This window comes from Sitodiplosis mosellana, unplaced genomic scaffold, assembly GCF_009176505.1.
Source record: "Sitodiplosis mosellana isolate CC-2019 unplaced genomic scaffold, AAFC_SMos_1.0 Smas_scaffold_1, whole genome shotgun sequence".
Classification (NCBI taxonomy): domain Eukaryota; kingdom Metazoa; phylum Arthropoda; class Insecta; order Diptera; family Cecidomyiidae; genus Sitodiplosis; species Sitodiplosis mosellana.
Genome location: NW_022595244.1, coordinates 2627370 through 2645463, shown reverse-complemented (window position 1 = coordinate 2645463; position 18094 = coordinate 2627370). Strand labels below are relative to the sequence as shown.

The window sequence follows — 18094 nt, the reverse complement described above, 5'->3', positions numbered from 1 at the left end:
CTTTCTTATTTCAAATACGATAGAGTGCGACGCGAACAATAGACAGAGTTTCCCCTTTGCATTTTATTATGCAAATTGGTTTCAGCCTGAAATCATCTAATCTCGCTAATAGTCTTACAATACGAAGTGAGTACTTGGCTTGTTGCTATTTCACTATTCTCAAAGGATGTTTTCCTTGACCTTCTCTCCGCTCGCTGTAGACGACATTGATGGATATTAGGAGAAATAGCACTTTTGCACTAGAAAATACAAAACTTTGCTTATAATTTTTGCATTACTTTATTTTCAAATTCCTTAAACGAATTATTTAGAAGTATTTTTAATTGCGTCTAGCTCAAATGTTTTGTTCAATAAGTGAATGTGTTTTTTATGGGCCAAAGCACATTTCGCTTGCCGCTTTCAAATCGGACATTATTTTTCTTTCAATTTTGCATGCGGTAAATGTGTATTGTACAGTGTACACACCATTTACTAATTCACTAATTTTAAGAGTATCAAAAAAAAGTATTAAAATTGAACAACGACGACATTTTTGTGTTTTTGTTTTGCTTTTCTTTTGGATGCCATCATATTTATTTTTATATACAATACGAGTTTTAAAGTTATCTTTGTCTTACTTATGTTATTACTCTCTAGATTATTTTTTTCGCTTTCCTCGAACTATTAACTCTATCCGAAATCGATCGGAATATATTGAATTTTCCACAACAAAATCGAAACGAAAAGCTATTCACTGAATCAACTGTTTTTGATGGATATTGCATTTCGAAGGTGTCGAGCAGTGCCAATTAATTTCCATACGAATTATCCGCTTACAGATTATTTACGCTAATAATTTGGTTTATCCATCCTATGAATGAGGATACCTGAAATGGAAACATAGTTCGAATTTAATGCATATTTTGAGTTTGAACAAATGAGAAGGAGGTGAAGAGAGAGGGAGAGAGAAAGAGAAAGAGAAAGAGAGAGCGGCTTGAACTGCAACGAAAACATCGAAAAAAATAATTCAAATTATCGACCCTGTTATGACCGATCGCTTACTTTGACATAGACTCCGGGGACATCAATGCGACCGCAACCGAATCCCCATGAAACTAGTCCGGCCAATTCAAAGAATCCATCATCTTGGCATACCAACGGGCCACCACCATCGCCTTGGCATGCATCATTTCCTGCTTCGCCTGTTTTTAATGGAGCAAAAAATATGTTGGATATTCAATTTTGGATAAACAATTGTGAAATTCCTTCATCTTTCAAGAAGTTCATGGTTTTAATCCAAATTATGTAGACAAAAATTGTCATTCGTACAAACTTTTCCGTGATATTTTTCTTCAAAGAAGAAAAAAATGAAGAAAAAAAGCAATAAACAATCACTCACCTCCTGCACAAAAACTGCTTGCCGGTAGAATGAAAATTTTCTCTGTGACAGCATTGACTTTGCGAATGCATTCAGCGTCGCTAACGATCGGAAGTTCAGCTTCTCGTACACGCAATGGAATTGGTCCTGATTCGCCCATATATCCGAAGCCAGTGACTGTGCATCGTTTTCCGGCCGCATGATTTACTCCTCGTGCTGGTAGACAAACCAAGCAAACGCCTTCTCGAAGCTCAGCTTGACCATTCAGTTTCAGCAAAGCGATGTCATTATCAAGTGTTTGACTATTGTGATTATGATGAATATAAGTCGTTGCCACTCGCATAGTCTGTGCGCCAGGACTGCCGTATTTTCGTGTTAAATCATAATCGCCAACACGAACATAAATTGCATCTCCCGATCGGACAATATTGGTCACACAGTGGGCTGCCAGAAAAGAATTTTTTTTAAAAATAAATCCTTTCGTATTAAATTTTATTATAAATTTAATAGATAGAAACTAACCTGCAGTTAGCACCCATTGCGTGCCGATGAGAGCAGCGCTGCACAAATACTGATTTAATGAATTGATCAAAGCAACTTGCCAGCACCATTCACCATTTTCACCATCTTCACCGCCAACAACACGCGCTTGCCGATTATAAGACGAATAATTTTGATTGTAAATCAATTTCGGGTGATCGTAGGTCATTGCTTTCGATTCCGCCAAATTGTCAATCGCATCATCGGTTTGTTTAGCTAAATCGCCAAGTTTGTCGTTGTGGATTTGGATTGGAACCAATTCACTGCCCAAGATTAATACCTCCTTCGATTTGTTTACTTGACGTTTTGTTCGGGTCAAAGCCTTTTTGTGCAACGGTGTCATGCGTTCCAAGAACATTTTCTTTGCCGTTCGACTGGTTCCTTTCACACCACACACATATTTCGAATAAACAGGAGCTCGTGTCGTTGTTGTTGTAGGCGGCTGTGTCGTTGGTGGTTGCGTTGGTATTTCGTACACTGAAACAAGATTCAAGAATTGTTTTTCAATCAATTCGAAATGATCTTTGCATTAATCGAGATAATTTGATCGTTGTGGACTTACCTGGAGTTGGGTAAACGGGCGGAATGACATTGTTGACGACTGGCGATGGGTAGATGTTATTTGGTGCAACGGGAACAGGAGCATATGCTTGTTGTGGAACTGGATAGTGTTGTACTTGCTGTGGTATTTGTTGTGGCACCGGTTGAGGCTGAGGTTGGATGTAGTTGCTTGGGTAAACATTTTGAATCGCTGGCTGCGGTGGAATTGGCGCGTATGGATAATTATTCTGTGGAATCGGCGCATAGCCTGGATTTGGATAGTTGACTGCATAATTTGGTGGTGGCTGCTGCGGAACTTGAACATATTGCGGAATTGTATCATTGCGATGGATCATATGCACTTCATGGATCTTTGACTTGGGCGCACAGCACGTTTGTCCTTTCTTTGAACACTTGAATACATCCGTCATTTCAGCATTACCTTTATGTTGAATGAAATGGTTTTAAATAAATGCTGAACGAAAATGGAACAAAATTACACTAAAATTGAACTAAATTTTTTGTAAAAGACTTGATTACACACCAAATCTGTGATGGTTCTTCTATTTTTCAATAAATTAATCGATCAAATGCATTTTCACTCACGGAAACATGTAAAACTGAGCAAAGGCGCAATACAGCTACCGGGGCATTCTTCTCTGTAATCAGGCTGTTGAGTCGTTGTCGGTGCATGTGTTGTAGTCGTTGGTGGTGGTGTTGGTCGTGGTCTTGGTCTTATCGTTGTTGCCAACCGTGTGTTATCACAACAAATGGATCCTTCTTTGCAGCTCGATGTCCGCGATATGATTGTAGCTGGCGCTTGACAAAATGCTGACAAAATATCCAACATACAGTAACCGGGGCATTTTGGTGCTGGAGTCTATTGATACAGTGTAGAAGAAGACGATAATGATAGTAATTGTTGGCTTGATGATCTGTTTTTATGTTGAACGTTTTTTTATTATTAATGAATAAAGAACATTGGATGTTCTCAATTGAAACGAAAAAAAATCTCACCGGTCTTGGAGTAGTTGATGGTGCATTGCTGGGCTCCGATGTGAGACAGCAGGTAGCTTCATTAGGACAGTAAGCGTCTTCATCTAAACCATCACAAAACAGTGCAAATAATCCGCTAACGCATTCTCCTCCGCATTTCTTCTGACTAATTTGATTGTCATCTGATTCGCGTGATGGTTCTTGCGGTTTCGTTGGTCGACTGGTGTTCGGTTTCATTGGCAGCTTTTGGTGTGGCCGTTGTTGATGTGAATTGGACATGGTCGAAGGAGCTGGTTTTGTTGGTTTTGCTGCCATTGTTTGATTGACATGGCCATTTGGAATGCGTAAATCAGCCGGCAATTTATCGGGATAGTTGTCGCGAGGCACACAACACTTTGAACCAACTTTACATAGGCCACTTGTTATCAAATATGCTTCACAATATTCAGCAATTCGATCTGCAACACAAACACCTGGGCATGGGCCATCTACGCAGTAAAAAAATAATTGAGGTAATTAAAATAATGAAAATAACGACAAACGAAGCAATGAAATCGAATTCAGTTTTGGAGTTGGTTGTATCATTCGTGAAAATGTGTTGATCAAACCTTCTTTAGTTTCCGATTTCGTTGGTTTTTCCAATTTTTGCGTGGGTTTGCTGGTTTGCGGTGCAAATGTGGTGGTGCGCACAGGTTTTGTTGTTGTCTGTGCCTGAGACTGGGCTGCTGTTGGTGAGGTATTGTTGCTCTCAACGCAACATTTCATATTCGACGACGGGCATTGAATCTCCTCCAGAATTTCATAGCAAATAATCGTAGCAAATGAATGCACACAAACACCTGGACATTCTTTCACCTCAGCCGTGCTCGTTATTGAATCAAGTAAACCTGTCAAATGGTGAGAAAAAAGAAAAGAAAAGAAAACATTAAATGAACGTGAAACGAAAGAAAAGTGTCACATTTTTTCGCTGGTGACCCAGTTATTTGACGAAATTGTATTTTGACGAAATTGTTGACATTCCATCATCATTTCGAGTACGAATCATTTATATTCTTCATTGAATTCAGCTATTGCGATGTTAAAAAGTCATCCGTTTTTGGCATCAACAATTTGCATGTTTGAATTAAAAGAAAAGAAAAAACGAAGTGCTAATGCGGAGAGAAAACGATTTCAACTTGTTACTTCTTTTTTTTTTCTAAATGAGAACAATGAGCACAATGCAGCCCATTGTTTTCCATTTCAGCATGTGAGTTCTCGTTCTGTGCGATATGATCACAGTTTTATTCGCGAAACCTCATTCGTCAAATCAACTTTTTGTTTTAACACTTTGCTCCTTGTTGTGAATTTGACAGAAGAGCAAAAAAAAAACAGGAAGCATCAATGATATTAACGTGGAACACTTGCGGCGCGCACGCGATTTGGTCGTAAAAATGTTCTTTTCTAACGGTATTGGCTGACGAATAAAACGAAAAAGGTATCGTCTGGTTTGGAATAAGTCAGTAGTTGAGTGTGTGTGTTTTTGTTGTTGTTCTTGTTCAACGCGTCGATCGAAATGGAATTACTTCGTGTCCAACGAGAGATAAGAGAATTACATAAACATATTTGATGTGAGCGCACCAAATGTGTTGCGACGCCGTGTAGCAGTCAAGTTTTCTGGTCCATTCAACGTTTGTCCGAACGAATGGAATTTACATGCGAATGAATGAATGTTCCGCATCGATAGCGGGTTAATAGCAACGATCACGTAATACCGTAGCACAACACACTGATACGTTCGCCCATCAAACTGTAAACCAGTTAGCTGCATACAGAAACGACCGAGAACTCGAAATCAATGTCTTCTTCGTCGATGCACAGCCCATGCGCGGCGGGCAAAGCACTTTTTGAACGAGAGGAGAAAAAAAACAAACAGCAACATACACACAGCGAGAAGACCCATAAGTTATGTAAAACAGAAAAGAAACACCATATGCGTTGTGGAAAAGAAAGCATTCTAAACTATGCGTACGATTCGAAAAGCGTTGGAGAAAAAGAAATATATTCACGATTTGGCTGAATAAATTTACACATTTCACATTCAAGTTATGCGAATTTGTAACACAGTTTTGCTTTGTGTTTGTAAACGAGCCGAAAGAGAACGGTGGATTCTATTCAGTGTTTTCACACAAATATCCAAAGCAAAGCAACCGACCGACCGTTCAATCGGATTTGGTAACCAATTATGCACGATGAATAGGTCAGTGAACGCGCACGCATTTCTCACATTGAGTGGGCAGACGAATCAGTGTTTCTAGTTCAAAATCATTCGAATTAATTGAATGCTGGTTATAATTTTGAAATGAACGAGTCAGAAATCCAAGAAAAAGCATTCTCACCTGATAAAAAACTACCAGCAAAAGAATCATCCTGTGCATTGGTGACGCCAGAAAAACAGATAATCCCAAGAATATATATCGTCCCCCTCATCGCAACTAGCTTATGCTCCTAAACTTGTCCAGAAATTAATCCTTCCTTCAATGGGCACCGTTTTTGTTTTTTTTCTTCCTACTGTTTCAATAATCAACGTATATAGCTCGTTAGCTATCCGAAGTGGTGCGTGTGTAAAATTCTAGAAAAAAAAAACATATACAAAAACTCGTTGAAACCAAACCAAAAGTGGGTATCTAAATAAAAATAATCATATTTGAAATTCATTGTGCGAATGTGAGTGGATTTGCATTTAAGACACTGTTTTATCCATATCATTTGATTGTGGACTCGGTGGATTGCTTGTATCGATAGAGCCGATTGCGGAATGTGATTAAGAATCGTTGGCATGGTTTATTCCCGCAATTCAAAGAGCCGCCATATGGGCAAACCGCACACTCACTCAACAATCCAACCAATCCACTTGAACGATGGAGCGAGAGATTCTTTTCTCTGTGTATAACTGTTACGTTCCGAAGAACGTGTTTGTAATACGATCACAGCGAGCACCACCAACAATTGCGAGAGGAGAAAGAGAACGCACACCGAGCGCAGTGCGCAGAAGAGAAAAAAACCAGCATGGCAACGAAAGAGATCGATAGATAGAAAAAAAACAGCAGTACAGCGCGATTTTGTAAGCAAGTCAATCGGTATAACGGTTCTACATAATCAATATACAAATCACACAACACACACAGACCGTGTAGTCGATCTTTTTGTGCGATCATTATTCAAAAGAGAAAACATTGGATACACACAAACAGACATAAAATGCGTGTACATTGTCATCGTCTTCATTGGGCCAACAAGAATCAAAATGTGAAAAGTAGAACATTTTCATGGTCAATTTGAGGCCTTTTCTTCTATCTATTTTAAGACGTCGAAATGAAATTAAGATTTGACGCAGTCACTTTATGTGTCAATTATTCATTCAATTAAATTCGAAACGAGCGAGAGAGGGGGAGATAGAAAGAAAAACCGAGTCTGATGCGCGCGCGACAACTTTCTTTTCGCTCAACCAATTTCTTTTCAAACGCACATCAAACATCATCCAACTGCTGTGATAATTGACCTGACAAACAAACTTTGATCAACGCAAACACGCAAAAAAACAGATACAGCAACTTGTCTTGCCATTTGACAGACGAAATGAAATTTTAGAACACTTTTATTATTTGCATTTTCTCGTTCTGTCATCGCTGTCGACAGATGACATGATGATAATGGAACAAGTGACTTTTAATGCCAAAACGTACGGAATGGAAACAATAGAAGCAATAACAAAACGAGACAAGTATGAATTCCATCAACGTCGGTTTGTAGGTCATTCATTTCTGATACGACTATTTTGAATGCAAACTCATGTTCACGATCATTGCACGTCTTTCGTTCCGATGTGAGTCATTTAAACGATCTAAATCATTGACTTTCTTGAGAATTCCAAAGATTTATTCGAAGAAGTCTTGAATATAGACCCGTGTTTATCTTCTTTGACTCTTTCAACCTAGCCGCTCAAGAGAATATGTAAATTTAAGAATCCAAATGGAACCAGTTCATCCATTTTCCTTTTAAAAAAAACCAAATCATATTGAACTGCAACCAAGCTGCTTCTTTGATATCCGTTGACAATTGTTCACACTCATAAATGGATGACTCGTTCCAACCGCTGATAAATTCCATATTTTTTTCTAACGGTAACCATATATACATGAGAATCATTCACAATCACACACTGCCATTGGCCGCAAAGTGCAACGTCGACGGAATATATAAATCGAATTGAATCATTTTAGTAACTTTGAAAACGTATTTTTGCACGTCTCATTTGGAGTGAGTTGACTTGGTACTATCGATTGAAAGTATTTTTCGAAATATCCATTTGAAATGACTCATAAAATGGTGATGTTTTATGTGAGCATTCATCTATGATCTGTTTATAGATGTGTGAAAACACAAAAATCGTTATTTCGCTCATTTTTTTCATTGAAAATTTTTTTTTTTTCTCAAAAGCAGTTTTTATTTCCACAAGATCTCGAGTAACTCTTGTATTTGGTCCACTTTCAAGTTACGCAAAATATCCTCGTATTGTGCAAATGTTTTGCACAACTAATCCACACATAATTGTACATTTATAATTTATCAATGCGATGTGAATTATTTATCCACGAATGAATTTCAAATTATTTTCAAATTTTTCTTCAAATCCCAAACACTTGAACAAGGTAACTACACTTTGAATACCCCGAAGAAAAAAAAAACAAATAAAATATTTTTTGCGTAAAATTGGATCGCGCATCGATTATTCACTCGATCATCACCACTAGAAAGTTCTTACCGCACTAACTCTTATTCCATCGATGTGGTTCGCTTGAAGTCCAAAGTTGTCGATTCAATTCATTACGGTACGTAGCTCTTCTCTTCATGGCTTCAACACACTGTTTTGACCATTGAAACATTTCTCCATTTCTCCATTTCCCTTTTTTTCTCATGTTTTTCTCTTTCTCTCTCTCTCTCTCTCTCTCTCTCTCTCTCTATTCGTATATCTTCGATATTGTCAGCTTGATTACCATGAACATTCGCACACTTATGCAAAAGAACCAGTCTCTCAATCACACGTCTCCAAGATCGCGCACACACTTGCTGATGCAAAGCAAAGCGAAGCGACAACGAATAAACGGCAACGGAATGAGAAAATACCAACAGAGAAATTGAATTGTGGACGACACACTCGCAACGAAGAATAGTTAAATGCATTCTGGAATAGAACCAACCATGCAGCCATACGACGCACGATAACGTGCTTCAACACTGAATACTAATTATCATTCCGACCGAAGATCCAAGTCCACTGATACACGTTAACCAACACAACGAGAATTCGGATTTCTCTCAGATAATACCACGATTACATGACTGGGCGACTGATATTTTTATATCTTCGTTTTAACATCTTGACGCCGGCTTAAATATTGAAAAATGTGTGCAGAAAAAAAAAAACAGATTTGAACAACACAAACAATAATTAATCTTTTCCTCTGAACAAACATGAAATAACCATTTTGAATGGAAAAAAATTTTGAAGCAAAAAAAAACTTCAACGACACATAGAAATTTGCACCACTTTTTTTTCGCCGCTCTCATAACAATTATTACTTTCTCAGTTTGATTTGAGGCTGGAATGTAAAATGAAAGTGTAATTGGAGTTGACGCATCGGTTTTCCAAGCGAAAGTGCTACTCAAGGTGCAATTAACAGTTTCAATTCAATTACATCGGAACATTTCAATGAAAAAAGTACTTTTTGAGGATTCGACTGTGCAATATCCACCATTCAATTTATTGATTTTGTTCTGAGATTAGTAAATATCGATAAATAAGCATAAATATTGGCCACATTTTTTTATTGAATAATAGCAATTTTTCTTTTCTGATGTAAGACCATTGAATGTTTCGTAAGAAGTGATAGTTGGCATAGGGCTTGAATTTGACGGTGTAATAAATAAATAAATAAGTATAATTTTGAATATTTAAGACAAGCAATTAGTGTAAAATAGATTAAACGCCGTTTAGTATTGGTTTCTCTGATTCTTGGTTCAATTCTGTTTCAGCTACAATTGAAGTGGATTCCGTTGAACTGAATTCGGTTGGGCTTTGAGTTGTATCGCCAGTAGATTGAAAAGTTTTCGATTCAACTGTTTTCGATGTTGAGTTTTCGTTTGATTCGGCCTCCGCAGTGTTTGCTGCCGTATCTGGGAGTAATTTTGTGTTTGAAGACTCAGTAGAACTATCCTTGGTTGAGCTTTGAATTAATAGTTGCGATGGTGACGATTCACCGGAATTCGAAGATGAGTCTTCCTTCGATTCAGTTTCCACTGCGATAACTGTTGATTTTATCTACAAGTGCAAAAAAGAATGATTGAACACAAATGATGACAACACAAATGACTAATATTGAACTCACCGGTTTCACAGTGCTCGTTGACCGATCCGAACTAATAATCATCGAAATGAGTTGCACTGGATTCGCAACTGGCAACGTATGGTTAGTATGGCCCTTCTTAGGGATTATGCGGGTATCAGACACGGGTTTTACTGAATTTTCACGAGAAACACAACATCTAGAGCCGGGCTCACACAGATCATTTGAACTCAAATATGCTTCACAGTATCCGGCAAAGTGATTGGCAACGCAAACGCCAGGACATGAATATACTAAAATGAATTACGATTGTGAATAAGATTGCAATTGATGAGTCGAAATAAAATTAAAATCAACGTCATCAACAAAAATGGAAAATATCAGCATTATGATCAAACCTCCGCCTTCATTCAATTCCGAATCGTTGCTTTCGTTTGAATCCGGCTCTTCGTATTTCTGCAATGTGTCGTATGAATGTGAAAGGAAGGGTTCATGGCCATGTGGCGGTATTGGCTGATTGAAATACAACTGAGCCAGCGTTTCGTGAACCAATTCTTTGCTTGTACAACATATGGTTGTTGGTCGTTTACATTTGAATAAATCTGTTATTTCGGCATTACCTTCAAGGAGAGAATAGAAAAATACGGGCTTGTAAATTTAATAAATAATAACAAAATTCTACAATTTTTTGTAAGAAAATTTTTCTAAAAAAGAATGACAACCATTTTCTGGGTTATTTTGCCTTATTTCAACTTTTTTCAATAGATGGCGCTGTATGTGTCACATGTAAAATACCATAGATAATCTATGAAAAACTTTGTACTTTCATTGATTTTGGGTTTTTTCAATAGATGGAATTATAAATTTCACGTACAAATATCATGAAAAGTTCAACTAGGGCAAAGCTGGTAGTCATTCTTTAATATTTTTCAATAAATTTCTTTTCTTCAATCGGAATTCCTCAAGAAATACTGTAATTTTCCCTTACCGTAACATGTAAAACGAATCAAATTAGCGATACAAAGGCCTGGACACTCTTTTCTCGAATCGGTAGTTGCTGACCAAAATGTCGCCTGTGTTGTTGTAGCATGTGTTGGCCGTGGTCGTGGTCGTTTAGTTGGCTTTGGTGTTGCTGTTACTGGCACATTTGTATCATCACAACAGATCGTGTCGTCTTCACAATTCGAGGTGTTTGGTATGATTACAGCTGGACTTTCACACTTTGATTGCAACGAATTCAAAACACAATGGCCTGGACATAAGAATGGATCATTTTGGTATTCCGAAGCGTTGAACACATTACTATCATCCGATTTCGTAATATCTGCAGAACTGTAATTTGGAATTTGATATGCTGACTGTGGATCGGTTGGTTCCGATTCCTTTCGTCGAACGCAACACTTTGTATTTGGCGTAGAACAAGCCATGTCGTTGAGCACCTTTGGGCAAAAAACTGCCGTTGATGAAGGCATACAAATGCCTGGGCACGTTTTGGAGTTTTCACTTGCATCCGGGCCAAGAGCAGCGTCGAAAAAAACTTTGAATTTTTTGAAATTTTGTATCAACTTTGATGGTGAAAATAAAGAAAAATCATTTGAAAATTAAATGAATTAGACCCACTTTTGAAGATAGTGTAGTGATATTGAGCAACAGTCGTTTCCGGAATTTGACTGTAGCATCCTTGAAGTATGAAAAATACTCCGAACAGGAATATTGTCGTATTGATTTTTGACAACATTTTTTTAATTGAAATTTTTTTCGAAATAAACTTTTCTTCTTAGATCTTTGTGTTAAAAAAATGCGGATCACTTCTCTCACTTGATCATCACCGGTTGACCGCTTTCGTTATACTGACTCTGATTTTTGCCAGCTGAAGTATGGATATGACCGATTCTGGTTTCGTTTACCGCTACTTTGGCTCCTCATTTACATTTTATCAATCAGATTTTACGGAATAAAAAGGCATTCTATGCGAAATCAAATCAAAATTTGTCGAAACAAACGTCGAAATGGAATGAGCACAAAACCATTCTCTGAGTCATTATGAATAAATTACACGAAACCGAATATTTACTAAATTGGTTGGGAGTTTGAATTAAGTTGATTTTGATTTAGATCTATGTTACCAATTTGCAAAAATTTACATTTCTATCGACAGTTGATTGAATTATTAAAACAAACATGATGATCGAGAAACTTGGGTATTTTTATTTTAAAAAAATCATACACAAAAATTCTGAATAGAACCGTAGAAACAAAGATGGTTAATTTAAACGAAATAAATTGAAAAGACATCTTCTACAGTAATTCTGATTCATCATTGGAACCTACTTGTTTGTAAGGATAATTGACATTTTCATACAATTCGGTTCATTTATCAAAAGCCAATGATCATAACAACCTTCAAACAAAACAAGTTCAATAACCTGCAATTGTGACAAAATACAGACGATTGATTTCATTTCAAAACATTTATTCATTATTTTTCGCCGCAAAGAATTTGTTGTGAATTTCGTTGGGATAAGAATGAGTTGGAACACAGCACTTTGTACCAGTTTTGCAGAATCCATCTGTTATTAATCCACAAACAACAGCAATTTCATCGTCAACGCAAATGCCTGGACATGTTCCACCTACGAAAAAAAAAATGCGAACGATTCAATTCATTTAAACAATAAAATTCTTTCAGCTGATTCTTGAGCGTATGTTTTAATCGAACCTTCATTGACCGTTGCAGATTTCGTCGACGTTTCCACTTTTTGTGTGGGCCTAATCGTTTGAGCTGTTACTGTAGTAATTTTTATTGGTTTTTCTGTTGTTGACGTAGTCTGAGGTCGCTCTATTTTTGTTGCGGTGGAGTTGTGCTCACATTTCGGCGCTGGAGTCTGTTGAATAAAATGAAAGAGTTAATGTTTGTTGTACTTTTTTTGTTCAAGTTCCTTCTTTTTCGAAAGTGTCGAATTGAAAGGAAAAATCTCACCGGTCTTGGAGTAGCCGTTGGTATGTTACTTCCCTCCGAGAGACAGCAGGCAAATCCATTTGGACAATAAGCGTCTATATCCAGAACGTAACAGAATGGAACTAAAAATTCAAAAACACATTCATCCTCGCATTGCCGTTGTTCGATCTTATTTGGGATACTCAAATCAGACGACAACTTATCGGGATCTTCCATTGATGTTTTGACTTCCACTGGAGTTTTACTTGTTTCTTTGGTTACTACATCATCTATTAGCACTGCTATCTTGGATAGAAAGGTAAGAATTATGTTTTCCTCCAAATTGTGATCTCTTGTCGAAAATGCTCGTTGAGAAGTATTTTCACTGCCTTGTAGCGACTGATCTTTTGGTTAAAAATAAAAAGTACAATTACATACAAAAGAAATACATTTATTGACTTAGTATTGTGAAAAACTACATTTCATTTTATTCGATATAATATTTCAACTTACCTTCAACATCGTCTTTAGGTTTGGCATAAATTATCGCAACAAAGATGAAAGTTATCAGTGAGAAAATCAACACTTTCATTGTTTTAGTTTTCAATTTTTGTATCAGAAAAAAATAATTCTTGTTTTGATCTATAGAAGATTTTCTTTTAAATTCAGTCTGTACATTCAACTTTATATTCAATCTGAATATATCGACTTTGTTACTACTACACAATTCTGGAAATACTGACTATTCACATTTCAGACCTCCGATTAAATACTCTGTGCACTGCCCACCTGCACCTCCCACTGCAATATCTACTAAGCATTCCCCACAGACTCTTCTGCAATCTCAAAAAATTTCAGATGATACGTTGACACCATAGCGATATTTCTGGAGTTTAATCTATGTACGTTAACTCTGTAGTTTCAAGTGAACAACGTATAACTTGTTGCTGTGGCTCAATTGCTTAGTTTTAAAAATATAAATATTTTAAAATCATGATATAAACAGAACAAAGTAATAACTTTTATCACATATGAGTTGTTCAAACTTTTTTTGTTCGAAATGAAAAGGATACAAAACATTAAAAATGATATAAACATAAATATTGCCCAAATGAAATGGGTGAATCCCGTTAATAAAACATTCATCCAATTTAAAGTGATTCAAATCGAGATTTCATTATTCCACTGAACGTACTTAATTGTTCACATTCAAGCGAACCGCCAAATCGATTCAGAGCTCTTTAAGTACAGTTCTGCTGTAAATCCGAATAAAATTAAGTATACACAAAACAATGGTTCGAATCGAATGTTTCATGATTTTATTGTCATCGTAGTTATTCATCATCAGTAGAAGGCTTCTACTAGAAGCTGATGTGATGAAAAAAATTTGATAGAAAGAATCATGAAAAAAACTTCTTTCGTCAGCGTTGTTTTGACTCTAAATATATAAAAAATTCATTAACTGAATCGTATAAATGTTTAAAAAGTGAATTCCGTCTAAAACTCTATTTGAATAAATAACATGAGACACATATCCTAGAACTAAAATGGATGTTAATGCAAATCCATTGAGTCATTTTTCTATGCAACATTTTTGCCGGATTATCTTCTTCTTTGCAAAACTAAAATAACGTACAAAAATAGAGACATCATTTCCCCTTTATACCAGTGTACTTTAACCATATAGATGCTTCAAAGTAAACGTTCACTGAGTTTGACATTTAGAATAAACACACTGGCGGCTTTGACAGATGGAAAACTGAAAATATTCGAGTAAACACTTTTATTTCTATACCATGAAACTTTGAGTTCAATTGCTTTGGCTACAAATAATAAATAACTTCTATTATAAGGAAATCATGAATAAAGCGTTGGAGAAAATCTGTTCTGCAGCAGGTAAAGATTTTATAATGCCGAAATGAGTTGAAATGATTAAAAATTGCTTCATTATTTGCTTGATTATTTTTGCTTCAATTTCATAAATGTAAATATGCCAAATGATTTTCTTAAACTAGATTATTTTCATTTTCAGTGCACCAATGCTTATTTTGTCCGCAAACATTCGGTAGTGCCAGTGAAAAAGACGACCATATTCTGAGTCATTTTTCAAGGAAATCATGTGGCAAGTGTAATCAGAGCTTGATTCAAATCGGTGGCACTTTTTATGTCCAACACAATGCAGTCACATGCATCAAACGAGATTGTGAAGTTCACATCGAGTCGATGTTTGTCGATCAGCCAATTCAGCCCGCTTTGAAATATGAACATGAAGAGGAAAGTGAATTGTTCAGCGATGCGATTTCAGGACCAGAGGCACAAGGATCACAAATCAAAGATTCGACAATCGAAATAATTTCTACAAATACTTCGGCAAACATTTATCAGACTGAACAGGACCAGATGCTACTTTCCGAATCGATCTCTTTAGCGGAAATGATTATCAAGGATGAGCCAGCAGACGGAGCGCGTGGTTTATTTGAACAGGACGACGAATTGAGTAATAATCAGTACCTCCAAACAGATGAACATCAGCCAGCACCAAATACTGTGCAGCAAACGAAGAAGCGAAGAATGAAAAAACCGCTTGAATGTGATATTTGTGGTATAATATTGAGAAGTGACCTGCACAGACATAAGGTGCTTGCTCATAGTCAACCCGGAATGCATTTTTGTCCAATTTGCGTCCAAACATTTCAAACTACTGGTGAATTATCAGAGCACAGAGCCATTGTTTCACATTGTTCATCAAAGAAAAATCGCGGACTACATAAATGTAGCATTTGCAATGCCATACTAAAAACGAGAACATCGTTTCTAAAACATATGAAATCCATACATAGTCTAAATACTTTGCATAAATGTAACATTTGTGAAGCATCGTTTACGCAAAAGTCTGCCCTTGATAAACACCATGATCGCCATGAAGACAGAACCCACTATCAATGTGATATTTGCAACAAAATATACGCGAGAAACGATGTACTTCGTCGTCACAAATTACGGATGCACAGTGATCCAGGAACACACGTTTGCAATATTTGTGTCAATGTTTTTACCAGCGAAAACGAGTTGATAGAACATCAAACGATGTGTCGAACGAAGCGGGATCAGTGCGTTAAAGCAAAAAAATCCAGAGGTGAAAATGCATCATACGAATGCTACTTGTGCCATAAATTATCACCAAACCATGGAGGCTTGCTCGCTCACATTCGAATGAAACACAGCACATTTGGTGTGAAATGTGACGTGTGCGGATTGTGCTTTTTGTCAAACAGTCTGCTTGAAAAACATCAGCTACGTCATATTGACAGCTTGAGAAATCGGCTATTTGTGTGTAGCATTTGTGGAAAGTCATTGAAGACGGATTCAGGGCTCAAGAGTCACATGAGCCTTCATAGTAATACAGAAAACCTTTACAAATGCTTACTTAAAGGTTGCGAAAAGTATTTTATGACCATACTAGACAGGAATAATCACACACAAACCCATACCAGCGAAAATATTGAGGCGACAAACGAACAAGAAGATACGGATTTGAGTGAAAATGAGCAGAATGACTTAATGGATGGACGAAACTTGGATAAAGCTCCTGACCAGGAACAGCTCAACCGCTATTCTATTACTTCAGAAACAATTCCGAAAAGTGTAACACACATCAAAGTAGAGTCGACAATTGATTACTCATTAGACAAATTACAAGAACAACATTTATCGCTGAGCAAAAGCAATACAGTGGAAACGGTTCCGCAGATGGGTTTAGGTGATACATTCAAGGCAGAAGACAATTTTGTAGAACCAAAAGATTCTTGTGCAGAACAACCATTTCCGAATGTATCACATGTCAAGCCAAGCAAAGCAATCCCCGAAATACATTTACAGTCAGCACCAAGTATGGCACAGCAAACGAAAAAGAGAAGAACCAGAAAACAGGTTGAATGTGATGTTTGTGGTAAAACATTGACAAGTGGCCTGTCCAGACATAAGGTGCTTGTTCATAGTCCACCCGGAACGCTTTTTTGTACAATTTGCGCCCGAATATTTCAAACTACTGATGAATTTACGGAGCACCGATCCCATTGTTTATCAAGAAAGAACGGAGGACTGCATAAATGTAATATTTGCAATTGCACACTGAAATCGAGATCATCATTTTATTCACACATGAAATTCAAACACAATCCAAATAATATACATAAATGTAGCATGTGTGAAGCATCGTTCATGCATAAGTCTGCCCTTGATAAACACTACGATCGCCATAAGAATGGAAACGACTATCAGTGTAATATTTGCGACAAAATCTATGCGAGAGGAGATATACTTCGTCGTCACAAATTACGGATGCACAGTGATCCAGGAACAAATATTTGTAAAATCTGCACCACTGTTTTTGCCACCAAGAACCAGTTGGTTGAACATCAAGTGATGTGTAGAACGAAACGGAATCAGTGCGTTAAAGCCACTAAATCCAGAAATAAAAATGCAGTATACGAATGCTATTTATGCCAAAAAGTATCACCAAATCATGGAGGTTTGCGCGCTCACATACGATGGGCACACAGTGCAGATGCAATTAAATACAAATGCAACATTTGCGACAGAAAATACAACAATCGAACCGCACTCAAACTACATTCCAAGTATCATCTTCAACCGGCAAATGATCGAAAGCGGATGTGTAATGTGTGTGGCAAATATCTAGCGAATAACGAAATGCTTAAGAATCACATGTACATTCACACTAATGAAAAACCGTATAAATGCAAACAGGAGGGATGCGATAAATATTTCAGAACCACCATGAACAGGCACGAACATATGCGCACTCACACTGGTGAGAAGCCATTCAAATGCACTGTCGATGGATGCGATCAACGATTTGCATATGGGATCGATTTTAAGCGCCACAAATTCAAATGCCATGGTATTTTCACCAAAAAGATCCCATGCACAATTTGTAATGAAATTTTCCCAGAGAATTTACTATTGAAGAAACACATGCAACGGCATCATGTTAACACGTAGACAGTTAAGCACACATTTTATATTGATATTTCAATTTTAATCATTTGAGCGATAGAAATTTCGATAAGTTTGAAATAAATCCGAAATTCATAAAAAGTAAATATTCAAACTAATTTCATCTTCTTATTGCATTTTTTACGTTTGTCAACATCAATAGTTCTGAATAGCTGACGACTGTTGGATAATAGGTTTGATATAATGATATGTACCCATCGCTAGCCTCCAGGAATTGATTTTACTTCGTTTTTTTTTATTTCACATTCGATTTTAAATTTCATCGATACTAATTGGTTTATCGCTGAATTCAACTTGACC

At 36.8% G+C, this 18094-nt stretch overlaps 4 protein-coding genes across 4 annotated transcripts; 1 reads left to right on the top strand and 3 right to left on the bottom strand.

Annotated features, from left to right (window-relative positions):
- Nucleotides 1-263: 263 nt before the first annotated feature.
- LOC129569034 (protein masquerade-like) lies at nucleotides 264-8240 on the bottom strand. The gene is made up of 10 exons (XM_055447433.1): nucleotides 8130-8240; nucleotides 5809-6041; nucleotides 4042-4320; nucleotides 3455-3921; nucleotides 3044-3317; nucleotides 2460-2879; nucleotides 1880-2374; nucleotides 1379-1801; nucleotides 1042-1181; nucleotides 264-866 (listed from the first exon to the last, which is right to left on the bottom strand). The coding sequence occupies exons 2-10, from the start codon at nucleotides 5897-5899 to the stop codon at nucleotides 813-815; spliced, it is 2643 nt and encodes an 880-aa protein (XP_055303408.1). The 5' UTR covers nucleotides 5900-6041; nucleotides 8130-8240; the 3' UTR covers nucleotides 264-812.
- A 1212-nt stretch (nucleotides 8241-9452) lies between these two features.
- LOC129577501 (protein masquerade-like) lies at nucleotides 9453-11243 on the bottom strand. Its single transcript, XM_055464717.1, has 4 exons — nucleotides 10805-11243; nucleotides 10215-10436; nucleotides 9859-10109; nucleotides 9453-9791 (listed from the first exon to the last, which is right to left on the bottom strand). Exons 1-4 carry the CDS (start codon nucleotides 11241-11243, stop codon nucleotides 9453-9455), a joined length of 1251 nt encoding a protein of 416 aa, XP_055320692.1.
- Nucleotides 11244-12027: 784 nt separating this feature from the next.
- On the bottom strand, nucleotides 12028-13402 carry LOC129569104 (protein masquerade-like). Its single transcript, XM_055447562.1, has 4 exons — nucleotides 13268-13402; nucleotides 12797-13158; nucleotides 12536-12701; nucleotides 12028-12449 (listed from the first exon to the last, which is right to left on the bottom strand). The coding sequence occupies exons 1-4, from the start codon at nucleotides 13344-13346 to the stop codon at nucleotides 12289-12291; spliced, it is 768 nt and encodes a 255-aa protein (XP_055303537.1). The 5' UTR covers nucleotides 13347-13402; the 3' UTR covers nucleotides 12028-12288.
- Nucleotides 13403-14464: 1062 nt separating this feature from the next.
- LOC129569028 (zinc finger protein 600-like) lies at nucleotides 14465-17880 on the top strand. Its single transcript, XM_055447420.1, has 2 exons — nucleotides 14465-14650; nucleotides 14787-17880. Exons 1-2 carry the CDS (start codon nucleotides 14614-14616, stop codon nucleotides 17777-17779), a joined length of 3030 nt encoding a protein of 1009 aa, XP_055303395.1. The 5' UTR covers nucleotides 14465-14613; the 3' UTR covers nucleotides 17780-17880.
- Nucleotides 17881-18094: the final 214 nt, after the last annotated feature.

Excerpts from the sequence above, each read along its gene's own strand:
- LOC129569034 (XM_055447433.1), bottom strand. The coding sequence starts at position 5,899 with ATGAGGGGGACGATATATATTCTTGGGATTATCTGTTTTTCTGGCGTC. Across the intron at positions 3,318-3,454 it reads CATCAACTACTCCAAGACCG|ACTCCAGCACCAAAATGCCC; the intron begins GTGAGATTTTTT and ends CTGTATCAATAG. Across the intron at positions 2,375-2,459 it reads GCCCGTTTACCCAACTCCAG|TGTACGAAATACCAACGCAA; the intron begins GTAAGTCCACAA and ends ATCTTGTTTCAG.
- LOC129577501 (XM_055464717.1), bottom strand. The coding sequence starts at position 11,243 with ATGGCTTGTTCTACGCCAAATACAAAGTGTTGCGTTCGACGAAAGGAA. Across the intron at positions 10,437-10,804 it reads GATTCGTTTTACATGTTACG|GTAATGCCGAAATAACAGAT; the intron begins GTAAGGGAAAAT and ends CTCTCCTTGAAG. Across the intron at positions 9,792-9,858 it reads CAACGAGCACTGTGAAACCG|ATAAAATCAACAGTTATCGC; the intron begins GTGAGTTCAATA and ends TTGCACTTGTAG.
- LOC129569104 (XM_055447562.1), bottom strand. The coding sequence starts at position 13,346 with ATGAAAGTGTTGATTTTCTCACTGATAACTTTCATCTTTGTTGCGATA. Across the intron at positions 13,159-13,267 it reads ACCTAAAGACGATGTTGAAG|ATCAGTCGCTACAAGGCAGT; the intron begins GTAAGTTGAAAT and ends TTTAACCAAAAG. Across the intron at positions 12,702-12,796 it reads CAACGGCTACTCCAAGACCG|ACTCCAGCGCCGAAATGTGA; the intron begins GTGAGATTTTTC and ends TTTATTCAACAG.
- LOC129569028 (XM_055447420.1), top strand. The coding sequence starts at position 14,614 with ATGAATAAAGCGTTGGAGAAAATCTGTTCTGCAGCAG. Across the intron at positions 14,651-14,786 it reads GAAAATCTGTTCTGCAGCAG|TGCACCAATGCTTATTTTGT; the intron begins GTAAAGATTTTA and ends TTTCATTTTCAG.